Source organism: Misgurnus anguillicaudatus, chromosome 21, assembly GCF_027580225.2.
Source record: "Misgurnus anguillicaudatus chromosome 21, ASM2758022v2, whole genome shotgun sequence".
NCBI lineage: Eukaryota > Metazoa > Chordata > Actinopteri > Cypriniformes > Cobitidae > Misgurnus > Misgurnus anguillicaudatus.
The window spans coordinates 4,817,590-4,838,215 of record NC_073357.2 but is presented as its reverse complement, the minus strand read 5'-3'; the positions used below and the strand labels follow the sequence as shown (position 1 = coordinate 4,838,215).

The 20,626-nt window shown below is 36.4% G+C and overlaps 1 protein-coding gene across 2 annotated transcripts; it reads left to right on the top strand.

Annotated features, from left to right (window-relative positions):
- The first annotated feature begins 311 nt into the window (after window positions 1–311).
- On the top strand, window positions 312–17,605 carry sv2ba (synaptic vesicle glycoprotein 2Ba). 2 transcript variants are annotated; one of them, XM_055176069.2, is made up of 13 exons: window positions 312–2,018; window positions 4,464–5,070; window positions 9,006–9,186; window positions 9,801–9,952; window positions 11,681–11,814; window positions 12,042–12,131; window positions 12,815–12,928; window positions 13,290–13,378; window positions 13,501–13,665; window positions 14,041–14,174; window positions 15,236–15,439; window positions 15,888–16,047; window positions 16,862–17,605. In XM_055176069.2, exons 2-13 carry the CDS (start codon window positions 4,611–4,613, stop codon window positions 17,043–17,045), a joined length of 2,067 nt encoding a protein of 688 aa, XP_055032044.2. In that variant the 5' UTR covers window positions 312–2,018; window positions 4,464–4,610; the 3' UTR covers window positions 17,046–17,605. The 2 variants fall into 2 exon arrangements, with proteins under 2 accessions (XP_055032044.2, XP_073715739.1); XM_073859638.1 differs by lacking the exon at window positions 312–2,018 and having other exon boundaries at window positions 4,286–5,070.
- The last annotated feature ends 3,021 nt before the right edge of the window (window positions 17,606–20,626 follow it).

Here is a 20,626-nt window from a genome sequence, read left to right as displayed (position 1 = left end):
TTATTCTCCAACTCGAGTAAAGCGTGTGGCATGAGTGTGTCGCAGACTGTGCTGTAGCAAGGTGGGGTGTAGCCAGGCTGTGCAATGTTCGCAAAATAGCGCATCCCTTCTCTTTCTACTTTGGTGAGTGGCTCATAGTCCATGTAGACCATTTTAAAGAAAGCCTGGTCTAGTTCACTTTTCCTCTCCTGTGAAATATTTATTTTTGCCGTTCTTTGTTGAAAGAAGCCTCTAAATGTACTACTCTGTTTCCCTTTACACGTTTGCTGTAATCTTTTCTCTGCAAATAAATGTAAATTGCACATATTATGGCACTAAGATTAAATGTAAAGTATAATTAAATGCCGCAAAATATTTACAAATTTATTAATTTTGCGTTTGTGGTTTAGGTTGTTCAAATTGTATTGATACTGACCTTCAGATAGTATTTTCCTAAGTGTGAGCTTTTTCGCTGTGGAATAGTTTGCCTGTTGCGACCAGACCTACTGATTCTGTAGCCATCTTTAAGAATCTGCTAAAAGACATCTCTTCCATCTTTCCAACACCTGTCTCACTATTATCTTGTTTCTATCTTTCTATTTTTTTCTTTTCTGTCCTAAAAAGACATAGCTTTGTATACAGTGTTTGGCTTGATGAGACTAGTTTTAGTGCACATGTACTGCTCTTGTGTTGTTCTAATTGATTCTATTGCTTACCTCATTTGTTTTTGGATAAAAGCGTCTACTAAATGACTAAATAAATGCAGTATGTACTTTTGAGGAACTGTGCACTTCATAGGTACAAAGGCGTACCTAGTTCCCCAGTGACAGCTTTTGTACCTTTTGTTTTTAGAAGAAAGAGGGAGTGACATGCATATCTGTCACTTTAGAGCTGTCATGTGACTGGATTCCCCTCCAATCAGATTAATAGGTTTTGGTTGGCTCAGTCTGGTTGCGATGCTTTATCTTCCCTCCCACCTTCTCTTAATACAAGGATTACACTCACGGTCTTCCGGTTTTTGAAAACACGAGATAGATCGAAAAACCAAAACAAAGTCGTGCAATTGCTCATTTATTTAATATGAGTCCCCCCATTGTAAACCCTCCAGTAAATCTACATGGACCAAATTAGAATTTAAATATGCAATTACAAATATTAAAAAGTACACATAGACTGCAATTTTATATCAAATCTGAGACCATGTTTTTTCACTCCTTTAATAAGAAAATACTTTCAAAGAGTATTTAAACCACTAAAGATTAAAAAATATGAATTGTATAATGATAAATTATTTGAACATTGTTTTGCTGTTTAGCCAGGTTAAACCTTAAACTAAATCTGCTAGGTCTGATCTGGGTATAGCTTCTGTCTCTTTGTGAGGTTTAGATGAATTGATGTGAGAGGAAATTAAAGGGGTGGAGCAAATGCAGGGAACATATCTGATCTAAATATAGCCAATGAGTCTGCTGGGGCGGAGCTAATCCTCTTTGCAGCAGAATTACGGGCTGTGGGATTACACCGGTTTACTCGGTGCAACACTTCCCCCTCTCTCTTTAACACTATCCAATAGCAGGCAATGCGAAGTTGTTTAAAGATATCTGAAACCTGCATTTTTAATTTAAATTGTTCCAGTGTAAAGCATCTATGTAATAACTTTGTCCATTATTGCCAGAAAAATAATACTGCAAGCAATATATGTTGCTGTCCAACAATTTTACATAAATAGTACACAAACTGTTTAACTTGCAGTAAATGTTATAAATGACAATAGCATCAATCGACAGCATCAGACACACACTATAACATCTGGTTTAGTTCAGACCAGACTGAATGTGGACTCTACCATTTGGCCTGGATGCATGAACCGTAGGGAGATTCAATCATGATGAGCTGTGATCATGAGGTCGACCCATAATCCCCGGCTCTGGCCAGCAGACTCCTGTTAAGGTGACATGAGAGGTTTCTGAAAATCTCTGTCGGGATTCTCCTTTGGATATTTTTATATTGAACACATCATACAAAGAAGAATATTGATTATGGTAAGTCATTGCAAGATCATTTTAAATGTGTTTTAAAACGCCATTCAATAGCCTACATTTGCTTTGAAATTGTGTGCAATAATTGTTTTAATTTCAGTTCATTTTTAAAATAACAACTCATTTTAATGAACTTTCTTTTGTATTTTCTTTTGAAAGTGTTAACACCGCTTGTCTTTTACACTGCTATATGTAACAGATCTACTGTATAAAGCTGCATCATGTCTCTTGCCTACCCCAAACCATGACATAATTAATTTAGGATGACCAACATATTGTCTATTGATTTGTATAGCCATAGGCATTTTGGCTTTGTCTGGTCTCCAAAGGGATTACAATTGAAAAATGATAATGCAAGTTCAGAAAATTGTTAGATGTGAATATAACAATTGTAATTATGGATTTTATTACAATGACAACAGAAGATATACAAATAACATTAAATGTCAAAGAGAAATGTAATTTGACGCAGGGTTAATGGTAGTTTAACAGTTGGCATGCTTAAGCAACTGTGCCCTTCAGAGTTGCCCTCCATCAGGTATCATCTCGTCCCAATGACATCACCGAAGACACACCCACACCATGCACACTTTCATCCATATATGGACATGACTCAGAGGAAGTTACTTTTTAGTTTTGTTTGTCCTTTGTAAAGATTAATTTTGCAGTGCACAATGATGATAAGGTAGTGAATGTATGTTTTAAGATTTGTAATTTTATATCATAAAATTTCTATTTTTTCTATGTACTGTACATTCGAAACATTTACAGAATGCATGAATAACTATCATGATTCAACTAAGTCTCATGATTCAAGTAAGTCTCTACAACACAGCATGAAGGTTTTTGCTTACAGCTTATCTTTGCTTACTATACATTGCCACAGTAAGTTACATAAGTTACACAACAGCCATCTGGGAGCAGATAACAATGGTCAGGTTTAGACAGAACAATGAGCAGTTTACTCTGTAATCTCTTTTCATTTGCATTTAATATTTGGGCAAAACTGAATTTGAAAGTAGCAAAAACTGACAAAAAAATGATGCATGAAAAATTGTGGAGCAATCTTATTATTTCTCTATAAGAGGATGAATTAATATCTGCATGTATACATGGCATGCGAGTACAGCTTACTTATCCCTTTTCTCTTATATATGACAATTACACACTATGGGGCGGTTTCCCAGAGAGGGATTAGACTAGTCCTGGACTAAAATAAATGTAAGAGCTGTCCAAACTAAAAACAACTGGCACTGACATATCTTGAAATACATCAGTGCCCTTTGTTTTTCCTCAAAATGCACAAAAGTAATGTTTTAAATAAGGCATGTTTGTTAAAACTAGTTATATTGGATAATTAAACTGAGGCCTAGTCCTGTTTTAAGATAATCCCTGCCTGGGAAACCACCCCTATAAGCATTTGGAGGACACTTTGTCCAAAACAAATTAAAGTGCATTCAAGGTACGTTTTATCAGCATTATTGATCTTGACATTGCTAGTAGCATGCTTTATAAACTCAGTTACGGCAATAAAACTTATTTATCACACACCAAATTTAATCTGGTCTTACTTGGTGTCAGTGGATTTCAAACAGAATAAAAATCTGATTTTATTTTCCCCGTGGTGACGTATATCCAAATTAAATGGCTTCTGAAATGAAATAAGGCAGGGCTGGATTTGAATTTGTCCATCGAGATCTGATTGGATCCTTTGAAGTTGGGTTGTGTTGCTAATGGCTTATCGCTGCAATCTTCTTCTGGACTCCGCCCACCTGCCATAATATATGACCAGAAGTAAAGAGAAATCATTTTGAGGAGGGGAGGAGATTTGCGTTTTTGATTAAAGATTATGAGTGCACATGATTAAAAAAAAATGAATCTCACAGATAAGTCACTTGTTAAAGCAACACTATGTAGTTTCCATGTAAAAATGACTTACAGCTCCCCCATGTGGTTGAAAAGCGCAACAGTGCCTGGTATCAGACACTCTTCTGCAGGCAGGGGGAGGGGCGGGGCTGTGTTTCCTACCCTCCACCGCCACTTTCAGAGTGCGCTTGTAGCAGCTAGGAGGCTGCTCAGGTTGCAGCATCAGTACAATTTGTCCAGATAAAGGTTGTTCTATCACTGAAATAATTTTAGAGACATTATTTAAAGGTATAAAAACTACATAGTGTTGCTTTAATAATACCACAATATTCCAAAAAATACATAGTTTTTCATTTCAATTTCAAAGACACGGGGGTAAGTGTTTTATGATCAAATTTTCAATTTGGGGTGAGCTATTCCTTTAATAGTAATTTTATGGATGGACTTTTTTGACTTTAACTGTGACAATTACAGTTGCTTAACTCTAGGTGCATGTCTGTTCTGTAAATATTCCTCCAAAATATGAAGACCTGTTACATTTATTTCATTTATTTTTAATTGTCAGTGTTGCTGTTTTTGCAGGTGCATCATGTGACCATGTGCAGAACTACTTAAAAGGAATTACTCGATGTCAACACAAATTTTAGGAGAGATCTAATTTATAGTTTTCAAACTCTTATGCTAAGTTAACCACTTTCGTCTGGAGATATATAACAGATTCGACCCAAAATGGATGACCCTTACCACAACAATATAAACCAGCAGGGAGAAACGTACCCCACACATGGAACAGGAGGAAATGATGGTTACCCCTATCAGACGGACTACCCTCCTCAAGAGGAAGATGCTGCTAGTGATGCCACTGAGGGTCACGATGAAGATGATCAGATGTATGAAGGTGAGTATCAGGGCATCCCCCATCCGGATGAGATCAAAGAGGCCAGGAGAGCCGCCCGGAGGGAAGCGAGAATGAAGGCCAGGAGGGCTGCCGAGGCAGAAGAGGAGACATTGGCGGAACAATATGAGACCATCATGGAAGACTGCGGTCACGGGCGCTTCCAGTGGACTTTGTTCACGGTACTGGGCCTGGCCCTCATGGCTGATGGGGTGGAGTGCTTTGTAGTGAGTTTTGCATTGCCTAGCGCTGAGAAGGACATGTGCCTCTCCAATGCAGATAAAGGCATGCTTGGTGAGTAAAAGAGAGATTATATTTCACAAGATTTTAATCATCAAACTTAATGCTTTTCAGAAAGTTTTCAGAGCCAAGAACATCACAAAGTTATCTTTTTTGGGTTGTCTTACTTGCTTAAAGCCCGGAACACACTGCAGGATTTTTGCCCTCCTTTAGACAAGTTTCCCGGGTGAAATAGGCGGGCCACCATTAGCCTTTCACTCTGCCAATGACTTCCGGTTAGCGAGTTTGTTTTCGCCATGAGTTGTTGCAACCGCGAACAGCACAATATGTCCCGAAGCCTTGTCGGCGTGTAACACCATCCATAGTTTACTTTTTCTGCACGCTAACCAAAGACAGTAAAAGACACTTACCTGAAGTGCTTGGCAGACACAACCAGAAGTCGTTGGCAGAGTGAAAGGCTAATGGTGGCCCGCCTATTTCACCCTGGAAACTTGTCTATAAGATCATTACCTTATCACACTGCGACATGGATCATTTAAACTTGGGTACGACAAGCATGTAGACTGAACAATGATGACACGGAGGCTTCAACGGCTGCGTCACACGTGCATGGACTAGTGGTAAACAAATACCAGTATGCAGGTCGTAGCAGCAAACACACTGTGCGTTGATCATGCTGAATTTCTGACACTGTCAGAAAACTATCATAGGCTTTCTTTGAACGCAAGACTGGGAAAACGGCTGTCTTTGAACCTCTCTAACTGTACGACATAGGACCACCGATAAAGATCCACGAAAAAAAATTGTGACGATTGTTTTACGATGGCAATCTTTCGTCTAGGACAGCCAAAAATTGTGCAATGTATCCTGGGCTTCAGATGTTGTTGGGAATCAAATAATTGTGCTTTATAGCAGTGCCTTTCAAAAGTATTTAAAGTCCAAGTAAAATGATATTAAAACCCATCAAATAAATAATATACGTTTTCAAAATCTGGAAAAAATAAGCAGCGTTCTCTAGTCTCAAAACAGTGGGGACATGTCCGCTGGCAGCACATACAGAAAAGACTCACTGGAAGAAAAGATTGCTCTTAATCTTAATGGGACCTTCCTGGATAAATAAAGGTTAAATAAAAAATATGTTGAAAAAAGCCACGCTCACTCGTAGGAAAGCTGCCTTCTTTCTTTTAACTTTCTGGATGCTCGCAATTGTGTTAGGGGCGCATCATGGAGCCACCATTTTAGCCCCGAGCAAAAAATCTTAAACAAAGACATGTGGAAAACTGATTAATGGTGTAACTTCAAAATTCAGTACTACCTAGTTCACAGACTTTGTAAAATGTTTCAGCAGTACATTTCTAACATTTATAAAAAAAAATTCTCTGAAATTACTTTACAAAGATATTAAATGTGTATTTTTGTTCCATATATCCCAAATATATTATGAGCACAATTTGAATAAAAGGTAGGCTACATAAAATAAAAAAACAAGATTTTAACATTTCTATGTTACATATGTTATAGTATGATCTCAAATACATTTGATTTTAGTATAATTTGACGGTTATGAAAAAAATCTTTTGAGAACCTTTTGTAGAAACAGCTTTTGTTTGCTAGAAGCAGGAAAGTTTTTAATTAGGGATGAAAGTAACCTGCAGTGTGTAATCCACAGAGGGTTTCACAATCCCCACCACGTGCCTGTTAATCTCTCATCTCATTCTGTAATTATCTGTTTGTGACTAAGTGTGTTTGTATGAGTAACAGGCATGAGAGAGAGAGAGAGAGAGAGAGAGAGGGGGGGGGGACAGAGAGGGAGAGCATGCTCATGTTAGCTGAGGTGTTAGCATGGCATGTTCTCACACAATTTGCAGTAACAAGTGCCTGCAGGGGCGTCAGACTGGGGGTAAAACCAGTGCTGATTACCAGGGCCCAAAAGAAAGAGAGGGCCCTTGAAAAGTCTGGACTCTGGAATATATTATGGGGGTGGGACATGGGGGCCCATCAGGACTGCCTACCATGTATGCATAGGGCCCGAGATCTTGCCTGACTTCATGTATATTGGCTTTTCAGCATTTAAATGTTTGATTTTTATTCAAAGAAGTATGTTGCACAAAAAAAATCCCAAAACATCAAAAATGCAAAATACAGAAACTGTAATTTAGAAATTCTATGAATTTATGATATACAGCAGATGACAACATGGCATTTACATTACAAATTATCAAAACAGAATGAAATCTTTTGGTTAACATGCACATTGATTATATAAGGGAAGTATTATATTGTGCAATAGGCAGAGTTTGGGGGGCAGGGGGGCACTTCCCCGAGACCAAAGCAAATCAAGACTTTGTTTGAGGCTGCGTCCGAAAACTCTAAATTGCTGCCTTCTGAGGCAGCTTTCCAAGGCAGGAAGGCATCAAGGCATGTCCGAATTCAATGTTTGGTTTACTTCCTGTCTCCTGAGATACCTATGCGTGGACGTACATTAAGTTTTTAATTGAATAGAATTAAGAGAATTCATATTTTATTTTCCCAATCTTAAAATTTTGAATTTAATATTTAGACTGAGTAATTTAAGGCTAAAATAGTTTTAATTAATTAAATAAAATATATTTAAAAACCATGAAGCCGCACTCTCGTGCTAATCTCAAAGTAGGAGTACCCTTGTTTGCCAGTAGGTGCCCACTCCAAGCACAAACGCAAAACTGCTTGCTCAACTGCTTACTCAAAACTGGCAATGTTTTGTGATGTTGGAATTTCACGTTTGAGATAAGAAATCACACAAAAATGATTTAAGTTTGAGATGGTTTTAAACTAAGTGTATTAAATCAGGATAAAGTACAAAACCACTATAAGAGAAAACACATATTTAACTAGACTTTCGGTACATTTTAACACCCAAAATATTCCCCCTGTAAGAACAATTCTTAAAGCCCCCAACCTATGTGTGTTTCTAGCAGAAAATGGGTCCCCAGTGTGTGTGCAGAAACATCCTGTTATTATACAAATTCATCTATTCTTCTTTGTGTAATCTCTTTTAAACCGCAACAGTCACACAAAACAGGCTGTTGGATCCCCTATCAATGTGATGTCACATTGATTACACCCCAACCATAACCGCTCACAGACTCCGCCTTATATGCGCATAGTTCAACCTTCTGGTAGAGACACATGTTTTGATGTAGTCCAAAGCACGTGTGTACGCGCTCTACCCCCTACTTTACATACGGGGAGGGGAACAGAAGCTTTCTTTGCATTTAAAGAAACACACAAAACAATAGTGCGTTTTCCATTACAGCCACAAATGGCCATGTTCAACATCGTATAATAAAAGATCTGTGGTGTATTTTGAGCTGAAACTTTACAGACACATTCTGGGAATACCAGAGACAATTTGAACTCTTTCCCTGCCATTGACGAGTTACCTTGTCAATCTGCAATACCGCTATTATCCAAACCTGGAAGTATCGCACTAGGGAAAACAGCTGCATGTCCATCTAAGTTTTGAGGATTGCTATGCATCTGATCTCTATCAAAAGTCCTTCACAAAAATTGAAGTATCTTAGCTTTTTGCTCAAAATTTGGTGTCTGAGGGTCTGTTCTTTCATTTAATTTAATATATTGTATGTTTATATATTTAAAAGAAGTGCATTTTCTGAGGCATTCAACTTTTATGAAAATCATGAAAAATGCTGGCGGAGAAAGAGTTAATATTGCTGAAATCACCTAGGTTAGGGGCTCCTTTAAGAACCACAATTTCATGATTATATAGATGTTGATAAATTACTCTAATTAATCTATACTGAGCATTATAAGATGTCTCCTGGTAATTAAAGAAAGATATTATAAAGAGTTACAGAAAGATTTATTTAGGTTTGAAGAGGCTGTCCATAAAAAAGTGTTGGTCCATAATATCAGTTATTAGTTTTGTAACAATGTATGAATTATAATCCCTCAGTGGCCTGACATTGAGTTGTTATCTTGTTCTTCAGGTCTGATAGTGTATGTTGGCATGATGTTTGGCGCTGTGGTGTGGGGTGGGCTGGCTGATAAACTGGGTCGACGGCAGTGTTTACTATATGCTCTGGCCATCAACAGCATATTTTCCTTCCTGTCCTGTTTCGTCCAGAGCTATGGCTTCTTTATCTTCTTCAGACTCTGTTCAGGAATCGGGTAAGACATTCAAAGAAGGAGGAATAAGGGAAAGTAATCATGATGAACTCAGTGGTGGTCTTACCATTGTATCATAATATAGACAATTTTGCAGGATGTAAACAACAGTGGTCCAGAAGCAATACCCGTTTCAGTTTTTAACACTACACAAACATTAAAACAAAATACAACCAACAGAACATTTAGAACTGAATCAGAATGTGAACTTAAAATCTCAAAAACATCAAGAAGTGCTTCTGAAACAGTGTTGTTTACATCTTGCAAAATGGTCTGTACACATTACCTGCAGTGAGCATGCAAGTGATGCTGTTGCACAATATTCCAAATACAGATCTAGACTGGTGGGGCTGGGGATGGAGGCGGGTGATTGTTAAAGCTCTGATAGCGTGTTGCACCATTCTTCTAATAGTATACTAATAAACATATCAGTAGAAGAAGCATGCACAGTCATTGGCTATGAGTTGAAAAAGCCAATCAGTTTGAATCACTCTGAAAGAGCAAGATGATCGCAAGAATATGAATCTGTCTCTAGAGTTTCATGACTGAAATAAGTGATCTATGTATTTTCATTAAATGATTGATTTCAGCCCCTAGTCTTTCATTATCTCTTGCAGAATTGGAGGGTCCATCCCTGTGGTGTACACATATTTCGCTGAGTTCCTGCAGATGGATAAGAGAGGAGAACATCTCAGCTGGCTCTGTCTGTTCTGGATGATGGGGGGGCTTTACGCTTCCTTCACCGCTTGGGGAATCATCCCACATTATGGTAGTAACAATACTTCTAGTAAGATTTGCATATCTATATTCAAAAGGAATAGAGCGTTATGAAAAATGCATACCTATTTGCTCTGATGCTGTTCAAATCCCCAATGGCTTACTTTGCTCTTTAGAACCAAATCGTGCATTTTTTAAAAATGTGTTAATTTGGGTTGCGAGAGTCATAAACGCTTTGTGGTTTTGGGGGGGGGTCATGAATGCTCTGTGGTTTTTGGGGATGAACACTCTGTGTTTTTGGGGGGATGAACACTCTGTGGTTTTGGGGGTATGAACACTCTATGGTTTTGGGGGGATGAACACTCTATGGTTTTGGGGGGAAGAACATTCTGTGGTTTTGGGGGTATGAACATTCTGTGGTTTTTGGGGCTATGAACACTCTATGGTTTTGGGGGGATGAACACTGTGGTTTTGGGGGGATGAACACTCTATGGTTTTGGGGGGATGAACACTCTGTGGTTTTGGGGGTATGAACACTCTATGGTTTTGGGGGGGGGGGTCATGAATGCTCTGTGGTTTTTGGGGCTATGAACACTCTGTGGTTTTGGGGGGATGAACACTCTATGGTTTTTGGGGGATGAACACTCTGTGGTTTTGGGGGGATGAACACTCTGTGGTTTTGGGGGTATAAACTCTCAGTGGTTTTGGGGGTATAAACACTCAGTGGTTTTGGGGGGATGAACACTCTTTGGTTTATGTATGGTCTGTGTTTATAAAAGTCATGAACATTGTGTTTTTGAGGGTTTGGGGTCATGAACACTCTGGGGGTTATCAATGCTCTGTGGATTTGAGTGTTATAAACGTTCTGTGGATTTTGGGGGTTATGAATGATCTTTAGTTTATGTATGGTCTGTTGCAGGGTTGTCGTTAGGGCATTTTTAGGGGGGCTTTATTGTGGATCCGTCGATGCTGCTTCACTGCCGTTGCTTGAGGCAGAAGTTGAACATTTCTCAACTTTTCAAGTGGCAATACATTCGTCAGCCAATCAGATTGCCTTATGCAAATAACCTAAACAGAGCCACCCAATTACGTTTAGGGAAGACTGGAGCATGTGTAGTGGCCACTGTGATTGGCTGTTGGCCACGCTTCAGATAAGCCTTCTGTCAAGTGTTAACGATTCTGTCCCCTGTGAATGTCACGTAATATGAATTAATCAGCAGTCATGAGATTCATTCATGTCATTCTTTGTATATACACCTAACCTTACACTGTATTAATAATATTATTTATTTATTTATTTATTCTATTATACTTTTATTGGGGGGCTGAGCCCCTCTAAAATGAAAATCATGGAGTCGCCCATGGTCTGTAATTTATAAAGGTCATGAACGTTCTGTGGTTTTTAGGGGTTATGAACCCTCGTTGGTTTTGAGTGTTATGAACACTCTGTGGATTTTGGGGGTTATAAGCGCTCTGTGGTATTTGAGGGTCATGAACACTCTAGGGGTTATGAAAGCTCTGTGGTTTTGGGGGGTTATAAGTGCTCTGTGGTATTTGAGGGTCATTAATGCTTTGTGGATTTTAGGGGTTATGAACGCACTTTGGTTTATGTATGGTCTGTGGTTTATAAAGGTCATGAATGCTCTTTGGTTTTGGGGGTCATTAATGCTTTGTGGATTTTAGGGGTTATGAACACTCTTTTGATTTTAGGGTTTCTGAACGCTCTTTAATTTATGTATGGTATGTGGTTTATAAAGGTTATGAATGTTCTTTATTACAGGTTGGGGCTTCAGTATGGGGACAGAGTTCCAGTTCCACAGCTGGAGGGTGTTTGTGCTGGTTTGTTTTCTTCCATCTCTGGCTGCTTTCGCTGGGCTTGTGTTCATGCCAGAAAGTCCCCGTTTTCTCCTGGAGGTAAAAGATAATAGTTTACATTGGTGCATGGTGAGCATTTATCATTGAACTTCTAATTTATTTCAGCACAATTTAGGTAAGAAAAAAATATAGAAATAAAGAAAATGATATAAAAGAGCAAAGAGATGATAAGATGCTGATTTTACAATGTCTATAGTGTCTATAGGATTAAACAGTTGTTTATAGGATACAACCTATCACCACAGAGTCTCTTTTGTCATTTTCAGAATGCGAGACACGACGAAGCCTGGATGATCCTCAGGCGGGTCCATGACACCAACTGGAGAGCAAAGGGAGAACCAGAGAGAGTTTTTCAAGTATTTATTTAAACTACTAAAATCTACCCGGTTTCACGAGGTTTCGTGATATAGTCAGGTATTTTTTTTTTAAATCTTTTATTCGTGATATCACAAATTTCTGAGTTTTTTCGTGAGCGAATAACGAATTCCTGTTTTCGTGTGATTATCACATATTGGTTACTCAACTGCCTTTTCCTATTTTTAAACCATTGTCGCTTCGGTTTAGGATTATTTGGTGCTTGCATTAGAATGTCACTATGTATTGGTTTATACTATTTTTTTCTGATTTATTTTTTTATATGTCGCCTGGCGTTAGGGTTAGAGTTGGGTTTGGGTATGGATGTCATTTATGTAAATCTAACCCTAAACCAAAGCGACAATGGTAGGAAGGTGGGACATAGCAGTTGAGTAACAACTACGTGGTGGTCACATGAAAACAGGAATTCGTTATACGATCATGAAAAAATTTGGAAATTCTTGATAATATCACGAAAAAAAGAATCAAAAAATTAATGAAATTTCGTGAGACTGGGCTGACTAAAACCTACAGCACAACAACAGAAATGCGAATTGTCACAAAGTAAAAGTGAAAAACTTTGATAAGTTAACTGAACTGTTTTCAATGAATGCTTCTTTACATCTGATACATTCTGCTTACACATCATAAGCTTACTGCATTATATTTAATCCCACTGCATCAGGTCTCTCAACTCAAAACACCTCACACTCAAGATGATGAGTTCATAGAGATTCAGAGTGAAACTGCCACTGCTTTCCAAAGATTCATGGTCAGACATATGACTCTGGTCAAACAGGTATATTACACTGCCGATTTTTGTGCTAAGACATATTAGTTGTGATTGATAACACAAACATTGCCATTGCTAACGTTCACACTTGGGGTCAGTTGTTTGAACACACCCCAAACACCCTGTTTGGATCATGAGATATGGTTGCCAATTAAATGAGCAAAAAATCTCATATATTTACAGTTATTGAGTGTCCAAAGCCATATTTAAGACTTGGGCCAGTAAGCAACTACTCAAAACACCTTTAAATCTACCTAGCATTGCGGATCCCCGTTCTGGATGAATGTGCAAAACTAACATTTTTTACAATAACACAGTTTTTATTGTATTTTTACGAACTAGTTTTCTTTCTATTGTGCTCTGAAAGGTCATAAAGAACATGATGTCTCTAGCTTCGCCAGATCTCAGACTTCATGGTTTGTTTATTGCAATTGTGTGGTTCACTATGGCATTCAGGTGAGAAACTTATGAACTTTAGGTAGTTTCAAACGTTTTCTACGGATTGTGCAGCTTTGAAACACAAATGACTTTATAATACAGTACATGAGTTATAAATCCATCCATTTTCTACTACGCAGCTATTATGGGCTGGGAATTTGGTTTCCTGACCAAATCAAGTACCTTCAGTTTGAGGAATACGAGTCTAACGTCAAGGTCTTCCATCGTGAGAAAGTGGAACGATTTCATTTTAACTTCACTCTGCAGAATCAGGTTCACAAAGAGGGGGAGTACATTCACGACAGGTACAATATCAGATTATCACATGAAAGGTTGAAGTTCTGTCTCATTTGCCCACTTTCAAGTTGTCCCAAACCTGTATAAATTATTTTGTTCTGCTGAACACAAGGGAAGATATTTTGAATTTTTTGGGGCTCCATTGACTTCCATAGTAGGAAAAATAATACTGAGGAAATAAATGTTGCCCCTCATCTGTTCGGATGTAAACATTTTTCAAAATGTCTTCATTTGTGTACAGATTGCTGGTTTGGGTCAGCTTGAGGGTGAGTAGATGATGACAGAATTTTAATTTTGGGTATCCCTTTAATATCTTATTTTATCTCATAAAATGTAATGTTCATAGAACGAATGACCAATTCAGAAATCTGCTTCACATGTAGGTTTGTCAACATAGAAATAAAAAATGTGAAGTTCGAGGACTCACTCTTTGAGAACTGTTATTTCGAGGACATCAAATCAACAGAAACCTTCTTTGAGAACTGCACCCTTAAAAACACGGTCTTTTACAATACTGGTATTTAATTTATGCTACTTAACAATTTGATTTGGTTTCGCTGCAAGAAATGATGTGTTAATTTAAGGCGTTATTTCATGTTAAAATAAATGAAAGGGCCAACACAAGTTGTGTTAAAAACAGTGATGGGAGTGACGGGTTGCAAAGTGATTCCATAACTGTTACTCGTGTTGCTCTGTTTTGTGATGGATGAACACTTGCAGACAAGACATTTCTGATCTAATGTCGCAGGACCCTGGTGGGCAGCACAATGAATAATAACACACAAGGTGGGTTGTATACTAACACACCTTCTAACACACCTTCTGTGTTATTATTTATTGTGCTGCTCACCACAGTCCTGCGACGTTAAATCAGAAATGTCTTGTCTGCAAGTGTTCATTTATCACAAAATAGAGTAACACGAGTAACCAACTCATATCAGTAATTGTAACTTACTTGATTTAAAAAAAGACTTCGTTACATGTTAATTACCGCTAAAAGAAGTGGAATTACAGTTATGGAATTACTTTGTAACCCGTTACTCCCATCACTGTTTTTAACACAACTCGTGTTGGCCCTTTCATTTATTTTAACATGAAATAACGCCTTAAATGGCATGACACACACAATGTGTTAAAAATTATCCAACCCAGTCTCACCCCATGGCGTCAATATTTGACGACACTTGACCATGCGACGAACTGGGGACTTCAATACTAAGTCCGTTGCATTCTCTTTCCTATTTTCTTACCATTTTCGCGTCGGTTTAGGGTTAGATTTACATAATGACATCCCTACCCAAACCTAACCCTAACCCCAACGCCAGGTGACAACTGTTTAATTTTGCGTACCTAATAGTATTGAAGTCCCCAGTTCGTCAAAAAATGGTATACCCTCCGCGTCAACATATTGACGCATGGTCAAGTGTCGTCAAATATTGACGCCATGGGGTGAGACTGTGTTGAATTAACACATCATTTTTTGCAGTGTTGTATCTAATTTGTGTTTGATCGATTATTTAGATTGTACATTACATGCAAAGAGAAAAAACTGCAATGTTATTAATGTGTTTATAACAGATCTGTGGGAGGATTCAAAGTTCATTGACTGTAAGATGAAAAACACAACATTTTTGCACCCCAAGAAAGGCTGTCATCTAAACTTCCAGGAGGAAAATGACATCTTGATCTATCTAGTCAGTTTCCTCGGCAGTTTGTCCGTGTTACCAGGCAATATTCTGGCAGGTTTATTAATGGATAAAATAGGGAGGATTAAAATTATAGGTGAGTGTTTACACAAATAATAAATCATCCTTTATATAATCATTTCTACATAAAATTGTATCATATCATCCTAAATATAATCTTGATATCTTTAATATTGACCGAGTAAGGTCATGTCAAATATTGAAATCAATGACTGAAATCAAACCTTTATGCTCGAGATCTTACCATTAGATAACATTAGCCTGGATTTTACACACTTATGAGAAATTATAAAAAACTTCAATCATGAGAACAGTTGGAAATGTAATTGTTTATAAAAAAAAGTATAAATTAACCTAACCAAAATTTTAAAACACCAATGTGAACATTTGTGTTTTGTTAGTTTAGCTAACTGATTTTTAGCTGTATTAGTGGCTACAATGTGTTATATTTTGTGAATTTTTGTGGTATTTTTGCCCAGCGCCCTGGTCAATTTCTCCTTCTCTGTGCCCATGTGTGTTTACAGGAGGATCTATGCTGGTCTCTGCTGGCTGCACGTTCTTATTGTTCCTGTGCTTTAATCAAGGCTCCGTTATTACCTTCCAGTGCATCTATTTTGCCGCCTGTGCAGCCGCTTGGAACGGCATTGATGTGATCACAGTTGAGCTTTATCCAGCCTCGAAAAGGTAAAACAGATTAATATAAATCACTAAAAGACTTTTTTTATTCCTGCTGGGCAAAGATTAATCGCGATTAATCGCATACAAAATAAAATGTATGTAATGTATATAATTCATGTATGTATTTAAGAAAAATGTACATGTGTATATATATGTATTTATATTTTTATATATTCTATTCTCTCTCTCTCTTTCTATATATATATATATATAATATGCCAAAGATCCATTTTATTTTGTACGCGATTAATTGCAATTAATCTTGGCCCAGCACTACTTTTTATTAATTAAAAAGCATAAATTGACCACAGAAGGCACATACACTGTAAAAAAAGTTGGTTCAACTTAAAGTTAGTTACCTGTTTCCTTAAAATTTTGAGTTAATTAAAAAAAATCAAAAGTTAATTCTTAAAAATTGTGTCAACTTCTATTTTTAAGTTATGAAAGAAATAATTCAAAATAATTAAGGCAACAAGTTAACTTACTTTTTTAAGTTGAAACAACTTACAAATGCAGAAAGGTGAATAACATAATTTAAGAGTATTTCATAAAAAGTTGCATTTACCTGTTGAACTAATCATTATAAATGAGTTTACAACATACAGTACTACATTGTAAAACAAATTCAGCATTTTTATCAAATCAACATATATTTTTATGCTACTTTAACTTAAAATTAAGTTAAACATTTTCAACCTGTTTTTATAAGTTATGTCAGCTAGTTACAGGTCAAAATTTTAAAAAGTAGGATGAATTGACTTGAAAATATATATATATATACAGTATATATTTATTCGGACATGCTCACATCTGTCCTCAGGGCCACGGCGTTCGGCGTGCTGAACGGCATCAGCAAACTGGCAGCTATCATCAGCACTTTCATCTTTGGGAAGTTTATCAGCATCACTAAGATCATCCCCATCATCCTGTCCTTCTCAGCGCTGGTTTGTGGAGGATTGCTGGCGTTTAAATTGCCTGAGACCCGGGAGCACATCCTTCAATAATAAAGCCAAATTCATCAAACAGCCTTGTACCAGCATCTTCTCCAGCTGGAAACTACATGTCCTTATGTTCAGACTTCAAGAACAGTGACAGCAAAAGGGCTGAACTATATAATGTTGATATGGTATCACATTTTAACTATTTTCCCAAAGAATTAGTTTATTGTTTGTTAAAATGTTCAAAATGGCTACATTTGATGTATTAAATTTTGATATCAAAATTTATGTTGGAGCGTATAGTTAGGTTGATTGTACGGTTCAGGTGTATGCTTGTTTGGCTATCAGATTTCTAATTTGTTTTATTTCAAGTAGTGTTTTAAATGTAATTGATTTCTTTTACATTGTTTTGTGATCACAGAAATCTAATTTGCAAACTGTAATCTTACAGAAAACTATAAAAAAATGTTGGTTCAACTTTTAAAGGTAAGTTACCTGGTTGCCTTAAATTTATTCAACATAAAAAAATAGTGGACAATATTTGTACACAGTATATTTTGTTAACTAAAATTTTTAAGTTGAATTAACTCAAAAGTTTAATGCAACCATGTAACTTCCAACAAATATTGTTTACAGTAAACTATAAAAAGTAAAATGTTGGATCAATCTTTAAGATTTTTTCCAGTTACATTTTTTACTTAAAAAATTTACGTTTAAAATTCTAGTCTAGTAATTTATTTTTAAGTTGATCCAACTCTTTACTTATTACGATGTTTACTTCATCTGTTCAATTTTTGTCGACTACTAGTTTTGGTTGTGTTGTATTTGTTAATGAATGTGGTTTATAGTACTTTCACAATAGATTAATGTATGTTTACTGTATTTTGTTTTTGAATTCCCATCTTTTCAATTATTTGTCAATGCCTTTTTATTAGAACACGATCATAATGTACAAGAATGCTGTTGTTTAATTGAAGATACTGTAGACATTTTTAAAACTGACATTAAATTTGTTTAAATGTTCATTTCTTGTTAAAAATATTAGATTGTGTGATTTGATTTTATTCGTTTATCAAAATCTGTGAATAGAAAACAAGAGATATTATGTTTTTTCCACTTGGTTTTTGGGAAAGTCTTTTTTTTTACGAAAGACTGCAATAGAGAAATGTGTGATAGACATTATAAGTGAATGCATAAGCATGAATGGATAACATTACAGATCGACACGAGTAAATTCTAAAGATGATGCTTTGAATTACACAGCTGGTGTCAATAGATGTATGTTCATAAAAAAGATTTTTATATTTTATGTTTATAAACTTTTTGTTTATTCTAGTTTGTGATTGGATAAAAGTAATAAAGAAAACGTGGTAATTTGTTTTCCAGTTTGTGGAGTTTTTTTTCCAGTTCCCGTGTTCTTGGATCTTTGCTGAGGGTTCACATGATTCTCTATGAGTTTCAGGGATGGACAGGCACTTGTAAAAACACAAGCATGCCACACGTGTGAATCAGTCACACCTCAAGTTATGCTCTTCTATTTATGCAAAAGTGTGAAAGAAAAGTCTGGACAATGCTTTTAGCAGAAAAAACAGCACTTTAAAAACTAATATAGAAAGAAAGAAATGTACTACTCTCTTTATTTCTACTTATTTGTTGATATAGTTTGGCAACATACTGTTATTTTTAAGTGTACACCTTTAGACATTTATTGGCATTATTCATTAATATTTCGCAATCTGTGAAACTGTAGAGACACCTTTATTCATAACATAATATGCATTTTTGGTTTCTATCCACTTTGCTTGTTAAGTTTGACACCAATCGTGTGAAATTGCTCACCCAGCGGAGTTGTGCCAGGCCGCAGGGAAACTCACACTTTAAACCTACAGTACCTAAATTACTTACAATACAGGACATGCATAACACCAAATGTACGAAAGCTAAAGACGTGCTTATTCTCATGCTGTCTGAGACAAAATGTGTGAGAGATATACAGTCTATTTGGAGTTTCTGTGGGATTGCAGTAAAGTGGAAAGACACACACACACACACACACACACACACACACACAGGTGTCAGCTTCAGTCAAATCTCTGCAGTACAGAGGTGACAAATCTGACACGACGCTCGTTCACTTTCTCACACTCACAGACAGACACAGAGATGAGCTGCAGGTCACACAGTTCAGCGTAGCATCAAATTCTCAAAACAAGACTTGGGCTATGTTTACACAACAACCATGTAGTGAAAAATGTAAAGTAAAAAAAATTATGTACAGCTACATACTACAATGTGTACAAAAGATCTGTTTACACCGATCCACAAGCATGACTGTATTATGCGTGCCAGGCCAGTAGTATTGGCGGGAATTACAACAGGCCCCAAGATGAGATATATTATCACGATACTTCCCATATGGCAAAAATCATATATATTTTTGTAAAATTGGAAATGTATTTGTTGCCCCTGGAATACATTTTGAAATATATGTTAGTATATTAAGCGTCACCCCACCCTATTGAGTTAAATCTACACTCTTGGAGCTTTCAAACAATATACAGTTTGTCATGATTAGATAAGAATTCATATGCAAACATTGAAGTAAATGTAGTCGTCCTGTGACATTTAGCAGAAAATACATTTTTTGAGGCACACTCTCTTCATAAATGAATCAATTACTCTCCCTACATAATTTATTTTATAAAACACTGTTGAAATATCTATTCTGGAGGCTTAGACCTTTCCAACGATATATAGTTTGTAGGGATAGATTAAAATTTACATCAACAACATTAATGCAAACTTAGGTGTCCTGTATTCGGGACGGCGACGCTTAACATTAAAGGAACACGGCCACATTTTGGGAATTCACCGTATCACCGATAAGAAAGTTATTTATGGACTTATCTAACTCTGGAGGATACGGGGAATAAGCTCAATTCCCAAAATGTGGGCGTGTTCCTTTAAGGTTAAAACTAAGTATATTATCAAAATTCAAAAATATATTTAATCAAGCTTTACTTTCTACAAAAGGTAGTAATGAATTACTAGTTACTAATTACATCTTCAATCATGTAATTAGATTACTGTACTCGATTCAAAAAGTATTTAATTTCTTATTACTAATTCATTTCTAAATCCTATTTAGTAAATGATACGAAACGGCTCAAATAAATCATATAAAAGTTCATATTATTCTGGCCACACTTTTTAAGCTCTAATTCTCACTATTTACTAACTATTTATTACTTTTGCCTCAATATACTCCTAATTATTGGTAGGAATTGGGTAGGATTAAGGGTGTAGAATAAGGTTTTTCAGAATCAGGCATTAATATGTGCTATTTATGTACTAATATGTCAGAAATATTAATGCTAATAACCAACCAGTTAATAGTGAGAATCGAAAACTACACTAGAGTGTTGCCTACGATCTGTGTGTTTGTTGAAGTCCAAGAAAAGAGATTTACAATCTTATTAACTCACCGAAGCATTTAAAGTGAGAAGGATCCATAAAAAACATGCATTTTTAATGTTAAATTCACTATTGTATTATATATCATTGAACTTCTGTCCATACATCAGAAGTAACTAATTAAATTACTGGAAAACTAAAGTAATTAAATTACAGTAACTAATGACTTAGTA